The following is a 20,943-nucleotide window of genomic DNA, read 5'->3' as shown; positions in this document are numbered from 1 at the left end:
TCAAGGCTATTTAAAGGTATCCTTCAAATTGTAATCCCAGTTCATTCTGAGAGGTTAGCTGTATGGATATGTTTGATTGGTTTTGGTTGTTAGTTCAATGTATATTTTTCCTTATTTTTAAATCCAGGTTTTGAGTTAATTACCTTTTTATAATGTACTGTAGGAAGAGAATAGGAATTAAGATCTACCAGACCTCAGTTGCTTACTTCAGATATTATCGAAGATATTTCTCTTCTGGTTTAGGTGCTATATCAACCTCTGAATACATGATACTAACACTGTGTAGAGTAGAAAAATGTCATTCCTGCTGGTGGGATCCATCACTCTGATGAATAGATAAGAACATCAAAAGGAAATAGATGATATAAATTCCTAACTGTAAACTATGAAAAATACTGTATACTTTATTTCAGTGTCTTTACTTTTTCAGTGGGGTGAAGTATAATTTTTTCTTTCTGACAACTTGGAATTTTTTTTAGTTGCGAAGTTTGCTCAGGAGCGAATATCACCACTGGTGCGCAAAATGGATGAGCAGTCACACATGGATGAATCTGTCATTGCAGGATTGTTTGAACAAGGGGTTAGTAATATTTTATTGGAGAAGTCTTATGTTTGTTACTCTGTACCATAACTCCAAAGGTCATGGATAGGAACTGTATGCTTCAGATGATTGTGTTCAGAATTTTTTTTCCAGTGCCAAAACTTTGCACATAATTGGGTAAATTGTTGCTTTTTGTCTATCTTTAAATTAGCTAAAACAGTATTAAATTATATAGCTAACTCTCAGTTTCTCAGAAAGTTATGTTTAATCCAGTATGGACTAGAGGTATGCACATCCTCTCTGATGGTTTAAACATTTGAGGTTTGCTGGCACATCTTTGTCATGTGGACAAATTACTGGTTTCTTTCTTGTACGTACATTGTGCACAAATTAGTTATGTACCTGTTCAAGCAACACACATCAAAGTTGCTGGTGAACGCAGCAGGCCAGGCAGCATCTCTAGGAAGAGGTACAGTCGACGTTTCAGGCCGAGACCCTTCGTCGTTCCTGTTGTTTGTTGTTTATGTACCTGTTCAAGCTGCTTAATTGCAATTATAATGTTGGGGAGAAAGTACAATTCTCTGAACACTAAGCAAAACTCCTTTTATCAGTTTTATACAACATACAAACATTTGTATATCATTTAACCATGGATAGTAAGGATCCTTGGTGAAGTAAGTAAGCAACTCTTCTATATGGAAATAAACAGGCCATGGATTCATAGAGAGATACAACATGGAAACAGGCCCTCTGATAAACATCAACAACCTTTTTGCACTAATTCTACACTAATTGTTTAAAGAAACTCTTCCAACTTCTCAATTAAATCAAAATATTCGTGTCCAAAAATATTTTTGTTAAACTAGACATGATATTATTCTTACATTGTAGGTCTTTAGCTTGGGTTGAGGCATATTGCACTTTTGCTTTTAAGAGCTCTACATTTGATGTGTATTTGAGAAATTTATAAGCTTTTCAAATTGTCAACATTCGGTGAAATAAATTGGAGTAGTCTAATTGTCGGGTGAATTTGTAGCATAAAACATTTGTCTTAAATGCAGTCTCTACATTTGCAACTCTGAAGGGAATGAATTTTGAAAATATTTTTCAGAGGGAAGGATTTTAATGCAAGCTTCTAACAATGGTATTAACAGAGGCTTGATAGAACACTTAGTGTTGGGAGTTTTTCAGTAAAGTCCACTGAAATAGTAGACTTTAAAGTAGAGGGTATCTTCTCACAGTTTATTTGTCATGGTCATTGTGCAGTTATCTGAAGTTGTTGTTCTACCTACTCTATAGTAACAATGGGAACTGTTCTCCTCAACTGTTATAATTAGCAAAGTTCAATTTGTTGCACCGAGCAATTACAAAGGGAATTATTGAACAAATACAGAAAATTCAGAATTGTGTAGGAAAAAGGTTTTAAAACTGATCTATAAATATGACAATTTAGTTTGGCTGTTTGTAACTTCTCACCTTTTGAAGAACAAGAAAGATTTCAAGGTTCATTCTAAGAATTTTCTGAGCCTATATCTGTCTTCATATTTCCTTACATGTTAAGATGTTAAATTAAGATTTGACTGAAAGGTTGGGGAGCCATGAAAGATATCACTAACATATCGCTGGAAGGAGTACCCTCTTTCTTTCATTCATCTCCTTTGCTGTTTCTAGAATATAGATAGCCATGTCCAATTTAGCTGAAACATTAATAAGGTCTGTCTATGATTTGAAAAAGAGAACAATTTTATTAATCCACCTTCTTTATTCATACTTATTACAAGTTATAATTGATGCCAAAGTGACAATTTATATTTACTTTCCTCCAAACCTATCAGAATTTAAAACTGTTGTGCTAGATTAATACCTTATTTTTAAGCCATCACCAGTTGTACGTAACAAAAATGTAAGATTCTTAATTTTTCTATATTTCTACATTGAGTTATTTTACTAATGTTGCACAGATAAATACAAAAATAGTCATAAGTGGCCAAGCCTGCCTTTGATTGATTTCCTCATCAACAGGGCCTGGGGAAATAGGTAGTATGTTTCAAAACATTTAAGGCCTAAAAATTCAAGTGCATGATACTTGTGTTTTTCAGCATTAGATCATTGAAAATTGCCTTTATTCATTCATAAGTCATGTAATTTCATTTCACTCCTGAGATTTAGCCAGTGTGTCTTCAAAGATTTCACCTTTGCACACACAATACAATTTCCAGTGCCTTTATCATCAGGTGTTCTTGGGACAACGAAGTAACAATACTGTAAACTTGGATTGAGACTCTGGAAGATCAAGTGTCATATACTTGTTTTTGTACTTACTTTCCCAACCTCCCCCCACCACCACCCCACTCAAACAATCCTATTGCTCATGAGGGCTGTAATCTCTCACCTGCCTCCCCCCTTCCCACTTCACCAAGTTGTCTCTCTATCTTCATTCCCTTTGATCATAGACCAAGTTCCCAAACAGCTTTGAAAGCCCTCAATTTCTCTCACATCTTCCTCAGTATCCCAGGCCCTGATCCTTAATGTCTAGGTGGAAGCCCTCTTGTTTTCTCTTCCTCATGCTCTCAGAAAATCCTGCCATGATTGTTCGTAATTTTTTGATTACCAACAAAATACTTGTTCACTTTCATTTTCAGTTAGTTATTAACGATTCCATTGTTATATTTTGCTCTCTTTTTCTATCTCTGGTCAGGATCCTGACTCTAGTTACTATCAGAAGAAAGATGAAAAATTGCACGTTACCATCAAGCTATGACTGGTGTCTTTCATGCTGTTTCATTTGTGCAGCACTGTGAATAGTGTTGCATTTTAAACAGATTACCAGCTGGCATTTACTTTCCCATGCCTCTTGGATATTTTTACATGCCTCATACCTGCTGTGCAGTTTTACTATTCTTTTATTTACCATCAGCACTTTTATAATTCCTAAAATAGAGAATTCCATTCACAAGTAAGTGGTTCTGATATCCTCTAACACACACAGACCCTTGATATAGCAAATATGTGCATCTCTTGAAGTTCTTTTCCTGCTCTAAGCACCCTTATTTGTTTAATTGCATTCCTCTTACTAGCATAATTATTCATTTTTCTTTAACATACAACCTTAATGTCACAAAAAGTCTTATTTTCTTTGGACGGTCTGGTTTTATAGAAACATCGTCACTGGTTTTGTAGGCAGTCACTTAGTTATCCATGTTTATCAGCCTGTTGCAAAATGGAAGTGAAAGTGTCAGGTTTTCATTTAGTACAACTTAATTTACCAAATGTCACGTGATTATTTGAATTGTTTCTTATTTATGATTCTTCTTTGTTTTTAGTTGATGGGAATTGAAATTCAGGAAAAGTATGGTGGATCAGAATCAACCTTCTTTTCCTCTATCCTCGTCATTGAAGAGTTGGCCAAGGTGGACCCCTCAGTAGCAGTCCTTTGTGACATACAGAACACCTTGATCAACACGTTATTAATGAAATGTGGCACTGAAGAACAAAAAAGAAAATATCTACCTCGACTTGCCAAAGATATGGTGAGCTGTGAATGGAAACTTTAGAACCCTTAAGTTATGTTTTTGTACTTGAAAGATAACTACATCTGAAATGTTGGCTTGTTTGATACTAAATGCCCAGAGTTATAAAACAGCTTTCAGTGATCTAAACTGCTCTAAAACACTCTAAGGTTCTACCAAGATTAGTAACCATGCTTTTTTTTCCTCCACCATCCTAGTACAATTTTTTAAGGAAGGATAGCCAGCAAAATGATTAGTTGTATTCCATCTATCTATCTATCTATCTGCTTACTTACTTACTTACCGATAGCGCGCACAATAGGCCCTTTCAGCCCTTCGAGCCACTTCGCCCCAGCAACCCCCAACAAACCCAATTAACCCTAACCGAATCACAGGACAATTTACAATGACCAATTAACCTGCCCAGTACACCTTTGGATTGTAGAAGGCAAAAAACTGAAGCAATCAATGCGGTTGTTTGAAGAAAGTTTGCTGCCTTTATACTGCACATGAGAAATAAGTCGGTGTTTGATTGGATAATGCAAATTTGCATAATTGTGATAAATATGCAGTGTAATAATTTATGAAAAATTGGCAGTTTGTCATTGGCAGTGATTTGAAAATTAAATAAAATTAATTTTCATTGCTCATTCCATGACAAACAAAATTTAAACCTGAAATTTTCCTTCATCCGTTTGGGTGCACCAACTGGACTTCAATGAATTGGTTACAGAAGATCAGCCATTGCAATTTCTTTTAGCCATCCTGCAGATATTTTCCTAGGCTGGATTTGGGAGATTAGCAGCTACAAACCCAAACACCAGTTGGTCTTGGGGGAGATTGGGGAAGTTTGGTCATTGGTGAGTGGTTCAGAATCAAGATGGGCAGCCTTCTCAATGGATGAAATTTTTGGATGGGGAGACTTGATGTACTACTGCGAGATGCTGCCAAGGATCGCTACTTAGCTTGCAGGCAATTGTGTCATCATGTGTGCTCTGACATGGAAATGATATGGTTGCAAGTTTGATTTGTCTCAGTAAGTGCCTGAGTGATTCTCATGTTATAGAGGGTGTTTGAGACATTTGTCTTGCCTGCTGTTGGTTATTTATTTAAGATTACAGTAGAGTCAGCAATTGTTACGCCATGTTACTATCCATAAAATGTAATCTTTAATAACCACTTTTAATATTTTTAGGTTGGCAGTTTCTGTCTTTCAGAAGTTGATTCTGGAAGTGATGCATTCTCTTTGAAAACTAATGCTGAGAAGCATAAAGATTACTACGTCATCAATGGCTCCAAGATGTGGATTAGTAATGCTGATTTTGCTGGAGTATTTCTAGTTATGGCAAATGCAAACCCCTCAGATGTAAGTATCAGATCTAATGTTTTTACTGTGAAGAATTCAGGAAACTATACAAATGTTCAGAATTTTGATTTGAATAAATATTTTTCAAAACCAAATATTAAATGAACTATTCAGCTTCCTTCATCTAGATCGGGGGTTCTGAACCTTTTCATTGCCATAGACTAATACCATTAAGCAAGGGATCTGTAGACCCCAAGTTGGGAACCCCTGATCTAGAGTTTTCTTTTAAATCTCTTTGATCCAAAGATGAGCCTAACTACTTAATATATCACTATCCTGTCTACTCTGTCTAGTTCAGGAAGCCTGAGTATAGAAGTTTTCTTGTCCTAAGTCTATTAACTTTTTGTGAATTTTTCTCTATTCAACATTGAACATGTGAATTTTTATACTAACCTATGTGCCTTCCCTAAGACAGGGAGTGCACAAATAATGTTTTCAGTGCTTTGGAACACAGTCACCAAAATTGTATGTAAGTAATTTCAGAATAGCAAATAAGAATTCTCTTAATAATTATGGGTACTGGGGATGTGGAACATACCAACAGACTATTTGAATGTAACAGAAGCCACGGCAGCATTTTCAATTAGGTTGTAAATGTGGTTGAGCAGCAGGATAAAAGGAGTTGAAATCAAGAGATTTGCTTTATTTTCTAATTTATTCTCATTTGAAAGATTTGTACCACTGTGTACAGTAATATTGTTTTAAAGTTCGAAGTACATTTATTATCAAAGTGTGGATAGTTTATACAACCTTGAGTTTCATCTACTTGTAGGCAGCCATAAAACATAGAACCCATTAAAAACAAAAGAAGAGCTTCTTCTCCTCTGCCATCCAATTCCTAAATGGACATTGAAACCGTGAACACTACCTCACTTTTTTTAATATATATTCTGTTTTTTGCACAATTTCAATCTATTCAATATACATATACTGTAATTGATTTATTTATTTTTCTTCTATATTATGCATTGCATTGAACTGCTGCTGCTAAGTTAACAAATTTCACAACACATGCCGGTGATAATAAACCTGATTCTGATTCTGATGTGCAGAGAGAGGAAGAAAAAAACAAATTGTGCAAACGATAAAGCAAAAAGCATTCAGAACTGGAGTTCACAACGCCAGGCATCACTGCAGCCAATTCAGAAGTTCACTGAAGCCAAATCAGAAGGTCTCAGTTCAGCACAGAGTTGAGCAAACCCCATGGAGCAGCGAGCCTGTCTCTCATTTCTGACCCTGACACCCTGACCATTTCAATCTGGCTCGGTGCTTAAATTCTCCAAACCTCGGGTTGGTCCTCGCCCCCGGGCTTAAAAAGGCCCCATCGTTCCAATTTGGCTTGGCTTTTAAATCAATCAAACCCTGGATCTTCCCACGCCTCGCCTCGGCTTCGCCACATCGAATTGCTCCCAAGTCCACTCCAGCAACTCTAGCCGGGATGTGCTGTAACCGCCCTGCCCCAATGCGACTCCAGTCACACTGCAAATACACGCAATTCGGCTCAACTCTGACAGCGAACCCACAGGCCATTATTTGTAGCAATTGTTTACTAGGAAAAGTGTGAATAACAAAGAATTTAGTTTTTTTTATTTCATTGGGCACTAGCAAGCTGTCACTCAAACCAGTAGTTAGCGACATCTTAAACCAAAGAATAATCATAACGTATTTATTAAATAATTTGCATCCAATGCAAAGGATCAATTCTTGACGAAACTGATCAGTCTTTTCCTCAATCCTGAAAAATTCATCTCTATCTCCCCCAAGGTGTTCATGTTGTGATCTCCTTTGTCCCTGTTTCCTTGAGGTTCTGTTCCTGGTGCGCTTGTACTCCCTTTTGCTCTGTCAATCCTCCTTCTCATGCTCATCTTCTATAAAGATTTTTTTCTCTTTGCTAATTAACAATCTGTTTAGCTATATTGCCCTTTATCACTTAAGTAAAATATTTTTTCATTAATAGCCCCATTTCTTATTTTGTGCATTGAGCTATTCCTTATCAATTAGAACTTTCTTGTCTAAGACCTTTGTGGGAATTGTCTCCTATTCTGCCAGAAATGCCTTCTGTGTCGATGCAACAATCCTTTGGATATTTCACTTTCCTAGCTCTTAATCTGTATTCTGCCCCTGCTTGTAATGTGGAAGGGCAGGTTTGAGGATCCAGTGAGTGAAACGGAAGACACAATTTTAAAAATGGGTATTTTAATTATTAATTTAGCAATGAACAGTGAAACAATAAACCAGGCACCTAGCTAAACAAGCACTTGTCTAAGCTACCCAAGACCACTATATTGTACATTCAGTTACTCTTTAATTGAACTGATATGCTGCTAAATCTCCCCGAGTTATAAAACCAAAGAACTAAGCATGCTATAAATTGATACTTAACTATACCAATGCAAGAAGCTCGTTTACATCTACAACGCTCTTTCCTAATGGACCTTCAGCACTGCTCACGACTTCAGCCTGAAGCAGGACCCATGGGTGGCAGGAACGAAAGAGGGCAAACCTCTAGCTTGTACTACTCTTGTATCCCCAAAATGGGCACCATGGCGTGCAAGCCAACCAATGGGAAAAGAACATTGCAAGCTTTAAATGAATCAATCACCACCTGGCACAAAGGAAGCTGCTTTTGACCGGCAAATAAGGCGTGCCCTCACACACCCCCACGCTTTAGTTCTCAGGTCTCTTACTTCTTTAGTATTTTCTTAGTAGATTCAATGTACTTGCTCTGTCTGTGGTTATCAGCCTGTTTCATACACCACATTCTTAATTAATGTGTTGAGTTTACTATTTGGTAAGTTTTAAATGCTGTCCTGCTTCACCATATTCTTGGCAGTTAACATTGTTTTTGATGTAACAAAGTTAAAAGCTCAAAGTTAATTTATTATCAAAGTACATAAATGTCACAATATACAACCATGAGATTCATTTTCTTGCAAGCCTTCGCAGTAAGTGGAAGAAGCACAATAGAATCAATCAAAGACCACACCTAACAAGATGGACAAACAACCAATGTGCAAAAGACAACAAACTTGTAAAAGAAAACAAACTGCAAATACAAAAAGAAAGGGGAAAAAAAAGAAAATAATAAAATTAAGCAATAAATACAAAGAACCAGAGATGAGGGAGGGAGGGAACGTCGACTCAGACCATGAGAGGCCTGCGTCGGGCACTTCCATGCCTTACAAGGTGCAGATTGGAAGTCTGTGTGGGGCGCCACTCCTCGCACAGACTAGAGCAATGTGTGATTAGGTGCCTTGCTCAAGGACACAAACACGCTGCCACATCTGAGGCTTGAACTAGAGACCTTGAGGTAACTAGACGAACGCCTTAACCTCTCGGCCACGTGCCCCAACGCAGATGAAGAGCCCTTGAAAGTGAGTCAGTAGGTTGTGGGAACAGTTCAGTGATGAGATCAGTGAAGTTATCTCCTCTGGTTCAAGACCCTGATGATTGAGGGGTAGTAACTGTTCCTGATCCTGGTGGTGTGAGTCCCGAGGCTCCTGTGGCTCCTGTATCTCCTTCCTGATGGCAGTAGTGAGAAGGGAGCATGTCCTGGGTGGTGGGGGTGGGGGGGGTGGTTCCTTGATGATGGATGCTGCTTTCCTGCGCCAACATCCCATATGGATGTGCTCAGTGGTTGCGAGGACTTACCCATGATGGACTGAACCATATCCATTACTTTTTGTAGTATTTTCCATTTAAGGACATTGGTGTTTCTATGCTAGGCTGTAATGCAACCAGTAACTGACCCACAGTTTGCTGCTTGATCTGTCACCTTATTAATATAAAGTTTATATCTATTGTAGTTGTTTTAACATCTTTAAATACTTTTTCATTATGGTGGCGAGTGCAATATTCAAAGTTCAAAGTAAATATTGTTGCAATTACAAGTAGTTTCAATCATATTCAACTTGCATTTAGTGAAGAATTTTATCAAAATCATTTCAAAGTTTCTGCTTTAGAACAGGATAACTTGAGATTGTCCAAAAGATGAATTAATAGAATCTGCGATATTTAGACAGCAGAAGTTAGTAATTGCAAGTCAATTTTATTTGGTAATATTCTTGCATGATATAAAATGACATCTTCATTTTGTTTGCATGGTTGAACATAGCACTAAACCAACAATAAAAAGATTTCACTATTCTCACTTGAACAGCAATGGCTCATGTGAGAACATTCAATATGGGGCGCCACAGTATTACAGTGCCTTGCAATTCTTCATCTCCCTGGTGCTTTTAGTGAAATTTGAAAGTAGTGACTTTTCTTACACACGTAGTTGTGACATTACAGTTTTCACCCATGTTTGTTTTGTTTTGTCTTTGGATGTTTGGATTCTTTACTACATCAAATGGAAGCTAATCATTAGCTGTATGATGCCTGGTATGACCACGTTGACACACACACACCATTAGCAATTAATTTTGTGTTGGCATGTCTACAATTTGTTTGGTAGAAGGGCTAGGAAATTACCATTAGAGTTTTACCCTTAAGTTTGGGACTTTTACATTTGCTTTGAAATTCTGAATTTGCCAGTACTGATGAGGGATAAATTGGCAGAAAACACCTGGGATTTCCTAGCAACTTCCAGCTCCATTCTGTTGGAGTGAATTAGAAACCAATTGAAAACTAGTAAGATCTGAATGTCAATAAAACCTGGAAATTGATGGATAAAATTAAGTTCCTGTTTTCCCAGGGATATAAAGGAATCACATGCTTCATAGTGGATAAAGATACTGAAGGTCTCCAAGTAGGGAAGAAAGAAAATAAGCTTGGGATTCGTGCATCATCTACCTGTGCCATCAATTTTGACAATGTCAAGGTATATATTTTATAATTGCATATTTAATGGTAATATTAGGTATAAGAGCTGTTTACAAATTTCTCTCTTCTTTGTCTGAAGGATTGACTTTTGGTGTAGATATGGCTCTATGATTACCATTCACCTATCTTGCTACCTTAACTAAATGGCCATTCCTTCCTACTTATTGTTGGCAACTATTTGAAAAATAACAAAAGCAAATTGTATGTCCATTTGACATCAATGCATTGACTTTCGCAGTAATGGCTGTTTAGTTTATGGGATTGAGTAGTTTCACCAATTCTTTCCTCATCGACTTTTCGTATTAAGTATGGCACCATCATTACTTGTCTTAAAATTTAATTCTCATCATTATCAAGTGAGCTTTTGGAGAACTTGAGTATTGAAGAATTTTGACTTGTAATGCAAATAGCTCTTAAGAACTTTGTATTTTAATGTTATATAATAGATCTGTAAATTATGTGTATTTATGTGTAACAACTCTTACCTAGATGGCAGTTGCTTACCTGCATGGTGCCTGAAGACCAGTTCTCAAAATAGGAAACTTCAGATAATTGTAATAATTCACAAAACTCATGGCGAACAGGGATTGATGTTCTAAGACTCTGGTTTGATTTCTGTTCTTGGACCATGATATAACCCTTTGCTTAACTCCATTGTTTGTTTTAAGGTGACCAGGATTTAAGTATGAAAATTGGGCACAGTTTTATTTGGTAGAGATCAGAGGTCTGTTACATTACTTACTGAAGTTCCTTCACATATGCTCTAACTGACATTTGGAGCAGATTCTTCAAGTAATTGCTGAAGTGAAGCACTGAGACAATAATCGATTTATATGAAGCTTTACACTTGCCAAAGTAGTCATTTCAACAATTAATTTCAGTGTTTAGTGAGTAAAATGCTAGTTTGCAAAGAACTATGCTGAATTCATTGTGTGACCAATTTTAATTGAAATTATTTTAGAAATGTAAGAAGAAATTTATTACATTTGAAATTCACTTACACTTGAAATTTATTTTATAATTCTCCTTTGGGTTTCAGAATTCATCACCAAAGCTTGCTGGAACTCATTGCCCCAAATGTATGTTTATTATCTCCATTACCTCCTATGAAAGCAACCCCACCCTGTTCTACCTCTAACTACAATCTAAAATGCCAGAGTTTGATCTTTTTCCAAAACTGTTTTTACCTTTTTACAGTAAATGAGACGAGCATAATTGTGTAACTTGTTCAAATATTTAATTACTGTTTCCAGTACTTTTCTTAGTTTGAAGGGAGATTACTGATGTCTTCGTGGATACCCTGCATTAGCAGCATGCAAAGATTTCCCCCGTTTCCTGAATGAATTTACGAGACTTTAACTGAGGCCAAACTTGTTCTTAAACAAAATGTTTGGAGAAGCTACGAAGGTATACACTTAGTGGCCACTTTATTCCATACACCTACTTGTTAATGTAAATACCTAATCCACCAATCTGTTGCAGAAACTCAAATGTATAAAAGAATGCAGACATGGTCAAGTGATTCAGTTGTTCAGACCAAACATCAGAATGGGAAAGAAATGTGATCTCAGTGACGTTGACCGTGGATTGGTTGGTGCCAGGTTTGAATATCTTAGAAACTGCTGATCCACTGGAATTTTCACGCATGTTAGTCTCTAGGTCTTACAGAGAATGATGTGAGAAACAAAAAAACATTCAGTGAGCTGCAGTTCTTTAGGCAAAATGCTTTGTTAATGAGAGAGATCCGAGAAGAATAGCCAGACTTGTTCAAGTTGACAGGAAGGCGACAGTAACTCAAATAACCATGCATTACAACAGCGGTGGGCAGAAGAATTACATGTTGAGCCTTGAAGTTCTTGGGCTATAGCAGCAGTAGACCACAAATGTACACTCAGTGACCACCTTATTAGGTACAGGAGATACTTAATCAAGTGACCACTGAGTATAAAGTGCAGGGGAGGGCAGACATTAAGTTTTTCTCTTCTCCAGTTTCTGCTTTTCCTCATTATCTGCATTTGGCTTCTTTCCGGACAAAATGGAACAGCCAGAAGCTCCACTTGGATTAATGAATAATGAACAACCACAGTCTTATACTCATTATACCAACACAATATGGTAAGTCAGTGGGAAAGATGAGGAAGCTTGCTGCTACTCTGAGGTGAATAATGAGGCCAATATAGCAATTATAGATTCTTTCACAGGATTATTACACTGTAAACTATGCACAGATCTTCTCTGTACTCAAGTCACCAAACTGCAAGTGTAAAATATCAAAGCAAATAACAGTGCTTGGATTAGGAGATGGAATAACTCCGCTACATTTTGGATGCTATCTCTCTTGATTTATTAAGGGAATTTAAAAGTAAAAACTGTAATAAAAAAAAAATGATTCCTATCATTTTGAGAATATGAATGCTCTTTGTTATTCACTTTGTATACTTGGGTTTGGGTACTTTGTATACTTTGTAAGGTCAGTAACTTGGTTACCCATTCAGCATAATGTCAGAAGTCCCTCATCCACTATATTATGCAAAATAATTAATAGTGCCCTTGTTGTGATCTATAATTTCACTATCCACGTGGTTCATTCTTTACCTATCTGTCACCTAACTACACGTCCTATCTCATATCAGTGTAACTTACGTGGGCAATGCCATAAAAATCCAATTAATTATAAATATGATTTTTGTATTCCTTAATTTACTTACTCCTCTAAATTGAGTCTTTTATATTTACCTGTGTTGCAGGTTCCAGAAAGTAATATTTTAGGCCAACTAGGTCATGGCTACAAATATGCAATTGGAATGCTGAATGAAGGCAGGATTGGGATTGCTGCACAGGTTTGTAAATCAATGCATTAATACCTTTACGATTGCAAATATGTTTTCTAAGTACCTGACGGCATTGATGGAAAGTAATCCTATCACTGGGTAAAATACAATGATAAAATACTGAGGTAGCTGAGCAGCAAATGCTGGCTAGGAAGTCTACTATGCAAATTGTTCTGTTAGTTTGACTACATTTGTCACTGCCTTAGTAAAGTAGTCAACATAAAGACACCACCCGCCCTCAGTTCTTTTCTCCTCCCTTCCATCAGGCAGAAGATACCAAAGATTGAAACCATGTACCACTAGGCTTATATCCTGATCTTATAAGACTATTGAACTGTCCCCTTGTACATTAAAATGGACCCTTGATCTCATAATCTATCACGTTATGGTCTTGCAGCTTATTGTTCATCCACTGACTTTCTCTGTAACTGTAACTCTTTATTCTTTTATTGCTTTCCCTTGTACTACCTCAATGCACTACCAATGTGATGAAATCATCTGTATGAATGGCATACCGAACATTTTTTTTAATGTACATCATACGTGACAGTAGTAAAGCAATTTAGGAAATGGACTGAGTAGTTGGGAACTTGCAGGATCAGTACTGGCTTTTCACAGCATTAGGTATTCTTGGGTGGGGTCCTTTGGCCTTTTCACCCCAGAAGAATTGAGCAATCTTCATTGTTCTTGTAGAAACAGATTTGTTAAGTGTTTCTTTATTGAAAAATAGTGTAGAGGAATGTTTTGAATAAATGAATGTATTAACATTTAGATCTTTTGAGCATTAATGGTAGTTTCTAATTCCTGTTGTTTGCGTTTCTAATTCTGTTGTTTGCAGATGCTTGGGTTGGCACAGGGTTGCTTTGATAATACCATCCCATACTTAAAGCAGCGGGTGCAATTTGGTAAAAGAATATATGATTTCCAGGTACAGTTATCAAATTTGGTTTCATGTTTCCTCGTTATATCCTCTTTAAAATAATTTGTTCTTTCACTACCCCCTTCTGAAAGCCGTTCCTGCATTCTCTGCTGCCTCTGTATTGAAACTGAAGAATATAAATTTGGAAACTGCATGCTCTTTATAAAGGATCACTTTTGACCTATTGTGACAAATCAACCAGTTGAGATTGCCACCTTTTGTAAATGAGAATAATTAGTTTTCAACTGATAATTGCACTAGATAGTGATCAGATTATGGAATATAAAAGGAATTGACTTGAGTTGAGAGTTTGTTAAAATTAAAAAGGTTAGGGCCTGAAATTGAAATTTTAAGATCTCTAAGGTTATACCTAGGTTGTTTATTAGGAAATACTATATTTCTAGAAGAGGGTACCTTTGGAACTAGATGCAAGGTATCTCATGAATATTATCTCAAGGGCAGTTAGGGATGTGCAGTTAATACTGGCTTTTCCAGTGGTATTTACATCCAGAATTGATTAAAAGATGCATATCCAGCTTCTACACCTTTTGACATTGAATTAGATATTCTACCTTCCACCTGCTGAGGTTAATGATTCATCTCTTCTAATTTCAAGATGCTTACACAATTGCTTGGGTGCCAAATTCACAGTAGAAGCCATGACTCAGTTCCATGTTCCACTTCAAAAACTGTAAAGAACCTTTCACTGCATACCATAACATCCAGGCCATTCAATTCTACTAAAAATATCTTGCAACAGTTTGGTTAATGCACCCCAAACAGTCCTTCAGCTGTGAATCTGCTGGGGTCTGTTGTGTTTGGTGCTCCCAATGTGGCCTCTTCTACGTTGGTCAGACCCATCGTAACTTGGAGGACTGCTTCATTGAGCACCTCCGCACCATCTGCCACAAGTTGGACTTCCCAGTGGCCAAACACTTTAATTCCCATTCCCATTCCAATGTGTCGATCCATGATCTCCTCTTGTGCCACCCTGAAAGAGGAAGAGCAACACCTTATATTCTCTCCAGGTACCCTCCAATCAGATGGTACAAATATTGATTTCTCCTTCCGATGAACAAATTTCCCCTACCCCCTTCCTTTATTCCCCACCCTGACCTTTCACCTCACCTGCCTATTACTTCCCCTGGGTCCCCTTAACCTATTGTCCACTCTCCTCTCCCATCGGATCGTTTCTTCTCCAGCCCTTGGTCTTTCTCACCAATCTGGCTTCACCTATCACCTTCCAGCTAACCTCTTTCCCTTCTCCCCCATCTTTTTATTCAGATTTTCTCACGTTTGTAATGCACTAAGTTATTATCAGGTGTAAAAAAAAAATAAAGGAAGTCACTGATTTTATGAATATCTAGTTTTAAAAAAACAAGAAAATCTGCAGATACTGGAAATCCAAGAAACACACACAGCAGGATTCCTGCTGAAGGCTCTCAGCCCGAAGCATCAACTATTCTCTTTTCCGTGGATGCTGGCTGGCCTGCTGAGTTCTTCCAGCATTTTGTGTGTGTTGTCTAGTTTCAAAATGTTGAATTATGCTTGGGTGTAGTGGTTCAATTAATAATAGTACTTTTCTAATTCCATTTCAATCCACCCTTATTGATACAGGGCATGCAGCATCAGATTTCTGAGATTGCTACGCAACTGGAAGCTGCACGATTGCTTACATACAACGCTGCTCGATTGAAAGAGGCAGGGAGACCCTTTATTAAAGAAGCATGTATGGCAAAGTACTACACCTCTGAGGTAAAATGAAACATGGAACGGGCAAATCATTTAAAGGTTAAGAAAGGTTGAAATATATTTGATTATTTTAAGAGTTGAATCAAACATGCTATTTCCTTCAGTAAATTTTAAAATGCCAAATTTAAGCAGCAAGAGCTACTGTCCAGCTTTTGGTCTTTTAGACATGTTTAGAAAGGATTGCATATTTCTCATCAGGGGCAGTTAGAAAAGAAAGCAAAATCACAAGGATTATTCTGAAGTACCACTACGGAGTGCCTGATAATAGCCTGCTTACTCATTTTTAGAAGAGAAACATGTTCAGTATTTGTTTTCTTTGGATGAGTGAATGAACAGTAACATACTGTATATTAGTGACAAGACTACTTATCTATTACAGATCGCAGCCAAAACTTCTGCCAAATGTATTGAATGGATGGGAGGAGTTGGCTTTACCAAAGATTATCCCATAGAAAAATACTATCGAGATTGTAAGATAGGTAAAGAAAAACTGCTTTTCATGATTTCACTTTGCGGGATCAAGGCTTAATTGTATCATGACTTTCAAACTGATTTCTCTGCTGTTAATCACTGCATAAAATCTCTTGTAAAGTATTTTGTGTATTGCATTTGATGCTCGTAATATGGTGTTATCTATGTTGAAGAATGAGACACAGACTGGCTGACTGTTTTGTAGTTTTATTATCTATCTATTTATCCCCTTCTGTCTCTTTGAGCCACGCTGCCCAGCAAGCCCTAACTTAACCCTAGCCTAGTCACAATTTACAATGACCAACTCTTGGATGGGGGAGGAAGCTGGAGCACCTGGAAGAAACCCACAGTGGGAGAACATACAAACTCCTAATAAGCTGCGGTGGGAATTGAACATAAGTCACTGGCACTGTAAAGCATGATGCTGACCACTACATTACCATGCCACCAATGTTTGGTCACAAGAGTAACTCTGATTGTCTGGTTTCCATCTCACTCCCAGTCTGATGTCTTTGGGCTCTTGCACTGTTCCAGCAAAGACTAACATAAGCTTGAGGATCAGCATCACATCTTCTTGGTTCATTTCAGTTTTATTTTATATATTTTTCTATTTAAATCATCATCTCTCAACTTTAATATTTACATTTATTTTTTATTTTGTAGTATTTAAATATGTCTAAATACAAAAACTTTCAAAAACAGTTTTTAAAAGAGAATCCTTCTAGGGATGCAAAAGATGCCTCTGTTGCTTCAGCCCACGTTAGCGGCTGTCAGGGACGTTCCAGACGACAAACTCTTTATTTTGTTACCTGCTCCAACTTGTCACTGAATTCTCACCAACTCCTGCATTGTTTGGTCGTCCACTAATCCAGCACACAGCGTCTGGTCGGGTAGGATCCATGGATGGCTAGTTCAGTTAGACTCAGCTCATTTTCATCAGTAAGACAAGCTGCAATATCTAAAATAAACCTATTTAGTGTTGAGCTTTTGGATTTATTTTTCCATTTGCAAATTTGTAATTTTATTTCTTGTCCTTTTTCAGGTTCAATATATGAAGGAACTTCAAATATTCAATTGAATACAATTGCAAAATTGATAGATCAAGGATTCTAGCATTGCTGCATAACATCAACAGCTCTATTGATCTTTGTGCAGTATGGACACAGTTTACTGCAGATCAACAAACTGCTTTTCAGCAATTACTGTCCATTTTATGTACTTTATTATAAAGTTTCACAAGTAAAATCAAGTACGGTTTCAGGTGTTCTAAAGATATTCCCCTGAACCTCCTCCAAATAATGTTACAAAGTGGTGGATTGAGTTCTGTTTGGCATTAATAAAAATAATTTTTTGCATAATTTCTTTGGTATCCAGAAGGTAGATTGTAAATAATCTGTATTTATGAAGCACTACTTGTAAGAGCTGCTCTTGGTATTAATAGAAAAACATTAATTGCCGTCTATATTTAACTACCCTCAAAATGAAATTGTGTTTCAGATTGCTTCTGACATTTTTAGCAAATAGAAACTGATTACAAACAATCTTCACTTTGTGGTTTTCTGTTTGCACATAATTGTCTGTACTTTTCATAATTTGTAAAGTAAACACATCTTTCAGTTACAATAAGTGTATTTTCTCCGATAATTGGGTTAGTAAATCGGAGTTGGTGATTCAAAGTGATTAGCAAAAGAAAGAGTAAATTGTTGAAAAAAGTATTTTCCTTCAGATTTAAGATCTGGAACATACTTCGTCAGTGTACTGGAATCAGATTACATAGAACCTTTCCAGAAGATAATTCAGCACAGTGATTGAAGTGAATTAATTTGTAAGGCTCTTGAGAAAAATGCTGGAGTGTAAGACCAACTTGAATAGCTCTGTCAAAGAGCTTGCATAGACAAGATGGTTTGAAAGGCTGCCTAAGAAATTGTGCCTGGTGTTTTTGTGCCTCAAATGCTCTGAATGGTGAAATGGCATCAACTCGTAAGAATATATTTTTATCATGTTCCATTTCTCCTGCTGCTTAATGGAAGCCAGGACGCTGCTGTATGATGGTTGAGTCAGCTAGTTTTGTAAAGGTGTTGGCCACCATTTCCATGCTGGAAAATATGGGCCCTGTTGGATTTAATGAGTCACTCAGCTTTGTACACTAGCATTGTAGCAAATTACCAAATGTTACAAGCATTTCGTAGGGCAGTCCTTTTGTAGTGCCTATGAAAACTGCTTTGCTAGAACTTACACAGCCTCTCACACCCAGGCTATCCTTTTCCTCATGGCTTTTATTCAGCCCTCTTCATACCACTTGCCATCCCAAAACCACTAGCTAAATGCCTCATCACTAATAGGCAACTAGTAGGGCCTCACTCTGATATGCATTATGAGTTCTGAAGATTAGCTCATACCACAGGAAGATTTTTTTAAGTGTCACTCAACTTTGCAGTTAGAGGTTTTAAGAATAATAGTTGGTGCAAATGACCCAGCCTTGTTTGGCATGGATTTTCCTGAGAATGGTTCCACTACACATCCATTGGAGATGAATTTGAGGAGGATGCTCCTCCAGATAGATGGAATTCAAAGGTTTTGTGAAGTCAAAGAATATTTCTTAGTAACTCTTACCAATTTTTATCAATGCACTACACCATCTGGATGCACAACAGTTTGGTACAGCAACTGTTCTGCACATGGCCACAAAAAATTGCAAAGAGCTGTGGATGTAGCTCAGAAAATTACAGGTGCCAGCCTCGTATCTGTTGCCTCTGTCTATACTTCTTGCTGCCTCAGTAAAGGAGCCAACATAATCAAAGCCCCCACCCGCCCACAACATTCTCGTCTCCCCTCTCCCATCGGGCAGAAGATACAAAAGTCTGAAAGCACGTATCACCAGGTTCAAGGACAACTTCTAGCCCACTGTCATCAGACTCTTGAATGGATCTCTTGTACAGTAAGATGGATTCTTGGCCTCACAATCCACCTTTTTATGATCTTGCACTTTATTGTTGACCTGTACAGCGCTTTATTAGTAACTTTTACACTTTGTTCTGCATTCTGTTATTTTACCTTATTCTAGTTCAGTGCACTGTGTAATGATTTGATCTGTAGAAACAGTGTGCAAGACAGTTTTTTTTACTGTTGCAAACATAAGGAATTCTGCAGATGCTGGAAATTCAAGCAACACGCACCAAAGTTGCTGGTGAACGTTCAGGCCGAGACCCTTCATCAACTGACCTCTCAAACTTCTGCTAATGCCCTACCTCCCCCTTGTACCCCATCCATTATTTATTTATATACACACATTCTTTCTTTTTCTCCCTCTGTCCCTCTGACTATACCCCTTGCCCATCCTCTGGGTTCCCCCCCTTTCCTTCTCCCTGGGCCTTCTGTCCCATGATCCTCTAATATCCCTTTTGCCAATCACCTGTCCAGCTCTTGGCTCCATCCCTCCCCCTCCTGTCTTCTCCTATCATTTTGGATCTCCCCTCCCCCTCCCACTTTCAAATTTCTTACTAGCTCTTCCTTCAGTTCGTCCTGACGAAGGGTCTCAGCCGGAAACGTCGACTGTACCTCTTCCTAGAGATGCTGCCTGGCCTGCTGCGTTCACCAGCAACTTTGATATGTGTTGCTTCTATTTTTTTACTATATTTTGGTAGATGTGACAATAATAAACAAATACCAATATAGTAACTGGGACCGTGCCCTGCATTATGCATTAGTTGAGATCACATTTACCATGCCTCTAATGTGGATGGAATTTGTATTATGATTCCCAGGAGCAACTCTTAGCTCACTGGAGGAGATTGATAACTTTCTCTGCAGCAGACAGATGAGCCCTCTGACCTATCAAAAAATCAATGGTCCTTCCTCTTGTAGGCTTCTGGAACCTGGTTGATACCTACAGCATGTGTTTAAATAGAAAGAGCTGAAACCTGGCACAACTCTCCTGGGCTTCCAGAGAGCAGCAATCCCTGGATAATCCACCTCAAAACATTGGTGATACCTTCCCCACTGATGTCTCCACAAAATCCCCACATCCACTGCCATGACAGACAAATCAACATCAGCATTTTCTCCCAACCACCATCACTGTCACAAAAATCCTGAGTGCTGATGGTAGGTCATATTGTCACGTACCCAACTACCGAAAACAAATATCTTAATGTGTCAGTGAATTACCCGCTTGACAGAGGAAAAGGTCTGTGAATATTTCAAAGTCTTCCTAAAGATGCATCACATCCCTACCAAATTGTAGAAATCGTTGGCGCGTAACCACTCAAAGCGGAGAAGGAGCTTCAAGGATGGCAATAAGAACTCTAGATTCATTTCTCAGGTAAGACAGAAGCTGAGCATAAATGGTAGAAGGAATATAAATCTCCCAAATCACCATCTCCTTGTCCTGTCAAACACCTTTGGGAGAGTGTGTAGTCCACCACTAACCTCACCAACAACCTCCTTCTTCATCTTCTTCATTCTTCTCCATTTCCCATCCCCTTTTCCGTCTCTCTCACTTTATCTCCTTGCCCACCCATCGCCTCCCTCTGGTGCTCCTGTCTCCTTCACCAGTCAATTTCCCAGCTCTTTACTTCATCCCTTCCCCCTCCATCCAGGTTTCACCTATCGCCTGGTATTTCTCTCTCCCCTCCTCCCACTTTTTAAACCTACTCCTCCGCTTTCTTTTCTCGAGTCCTGCCGAAGGGTTTCAGCCCGAAACATTGACTACTTTTTTCCATAGATGCTGC

The 20,943-nt window shown here is 37.9% G+C and overlaps 1 protein-coding gene across 1 annotated transcript in view; it reads left to right on the top strand.

The window, feature by feature from the left end:
• acadsb (acyl-CoA dehydrogenase short/branched chain) overlaps positions 1–17,829 on the top strand; it is a 29,244-nt gene extending 11,415 nt beyond the window's left edge. Inside the window, exons 3-11 of the mRNA XM_063071874.1 lie at positions 480–580; positions 3,865–4,071; positions 5,246–5,416; positions 10,113–10,238; positions 12,988–13,080; positions 13,910–13,999; positions 15,608–15,745; positions 16,122–16,221; positions 17,256–17,829. Coding sequence (XP_062927944.1) covers positions 480–580; positions 3,865–4,071; positions 5,246–5,416; positions 10,113–10,238; positions 12,988–13,080; positions 13,910–13,999; positions 15,608–15,745; positions 16,122–16,221; positions 17,256–17,326 — 1,097 coding nt within the window. The 3' untranslated portion in view covers positions 17,327–17,829. The remainder of the gene's footprint in view (positions 1–479; positions 581–3,864; positions 4,072–5,245; positions 5,417–10,112; positions 10,239–12,987; positions 13,081–13,909; positions 14,000–15,607; positions 15,746–16,121; positions 16,222–17,255) is intronic.
• Positions 17,830–20,943: the final 3,114 nt, after the last annotated feature.

Source organism: Mobula hypostoma, chromosome 19 (assembly GCF_963921235.1).
Source record: "Mobula hypostoma chromosome 19, sMobHyp1.1, whole genome shotgun sequence".
NCBI classification, from domain to species: domain Eukaryota; kingdom Metazoa; phylum Chordata; class Chondrichthyes; order Myliobatiformes; family Myliobatidae; genus Mobula; species Mobula hypostoma.
The sequence above is the reverse complement of the archived record's forward strand: the minus strand, read 5'-3'. Positions and strand labels throughout refer to the sequence as shown.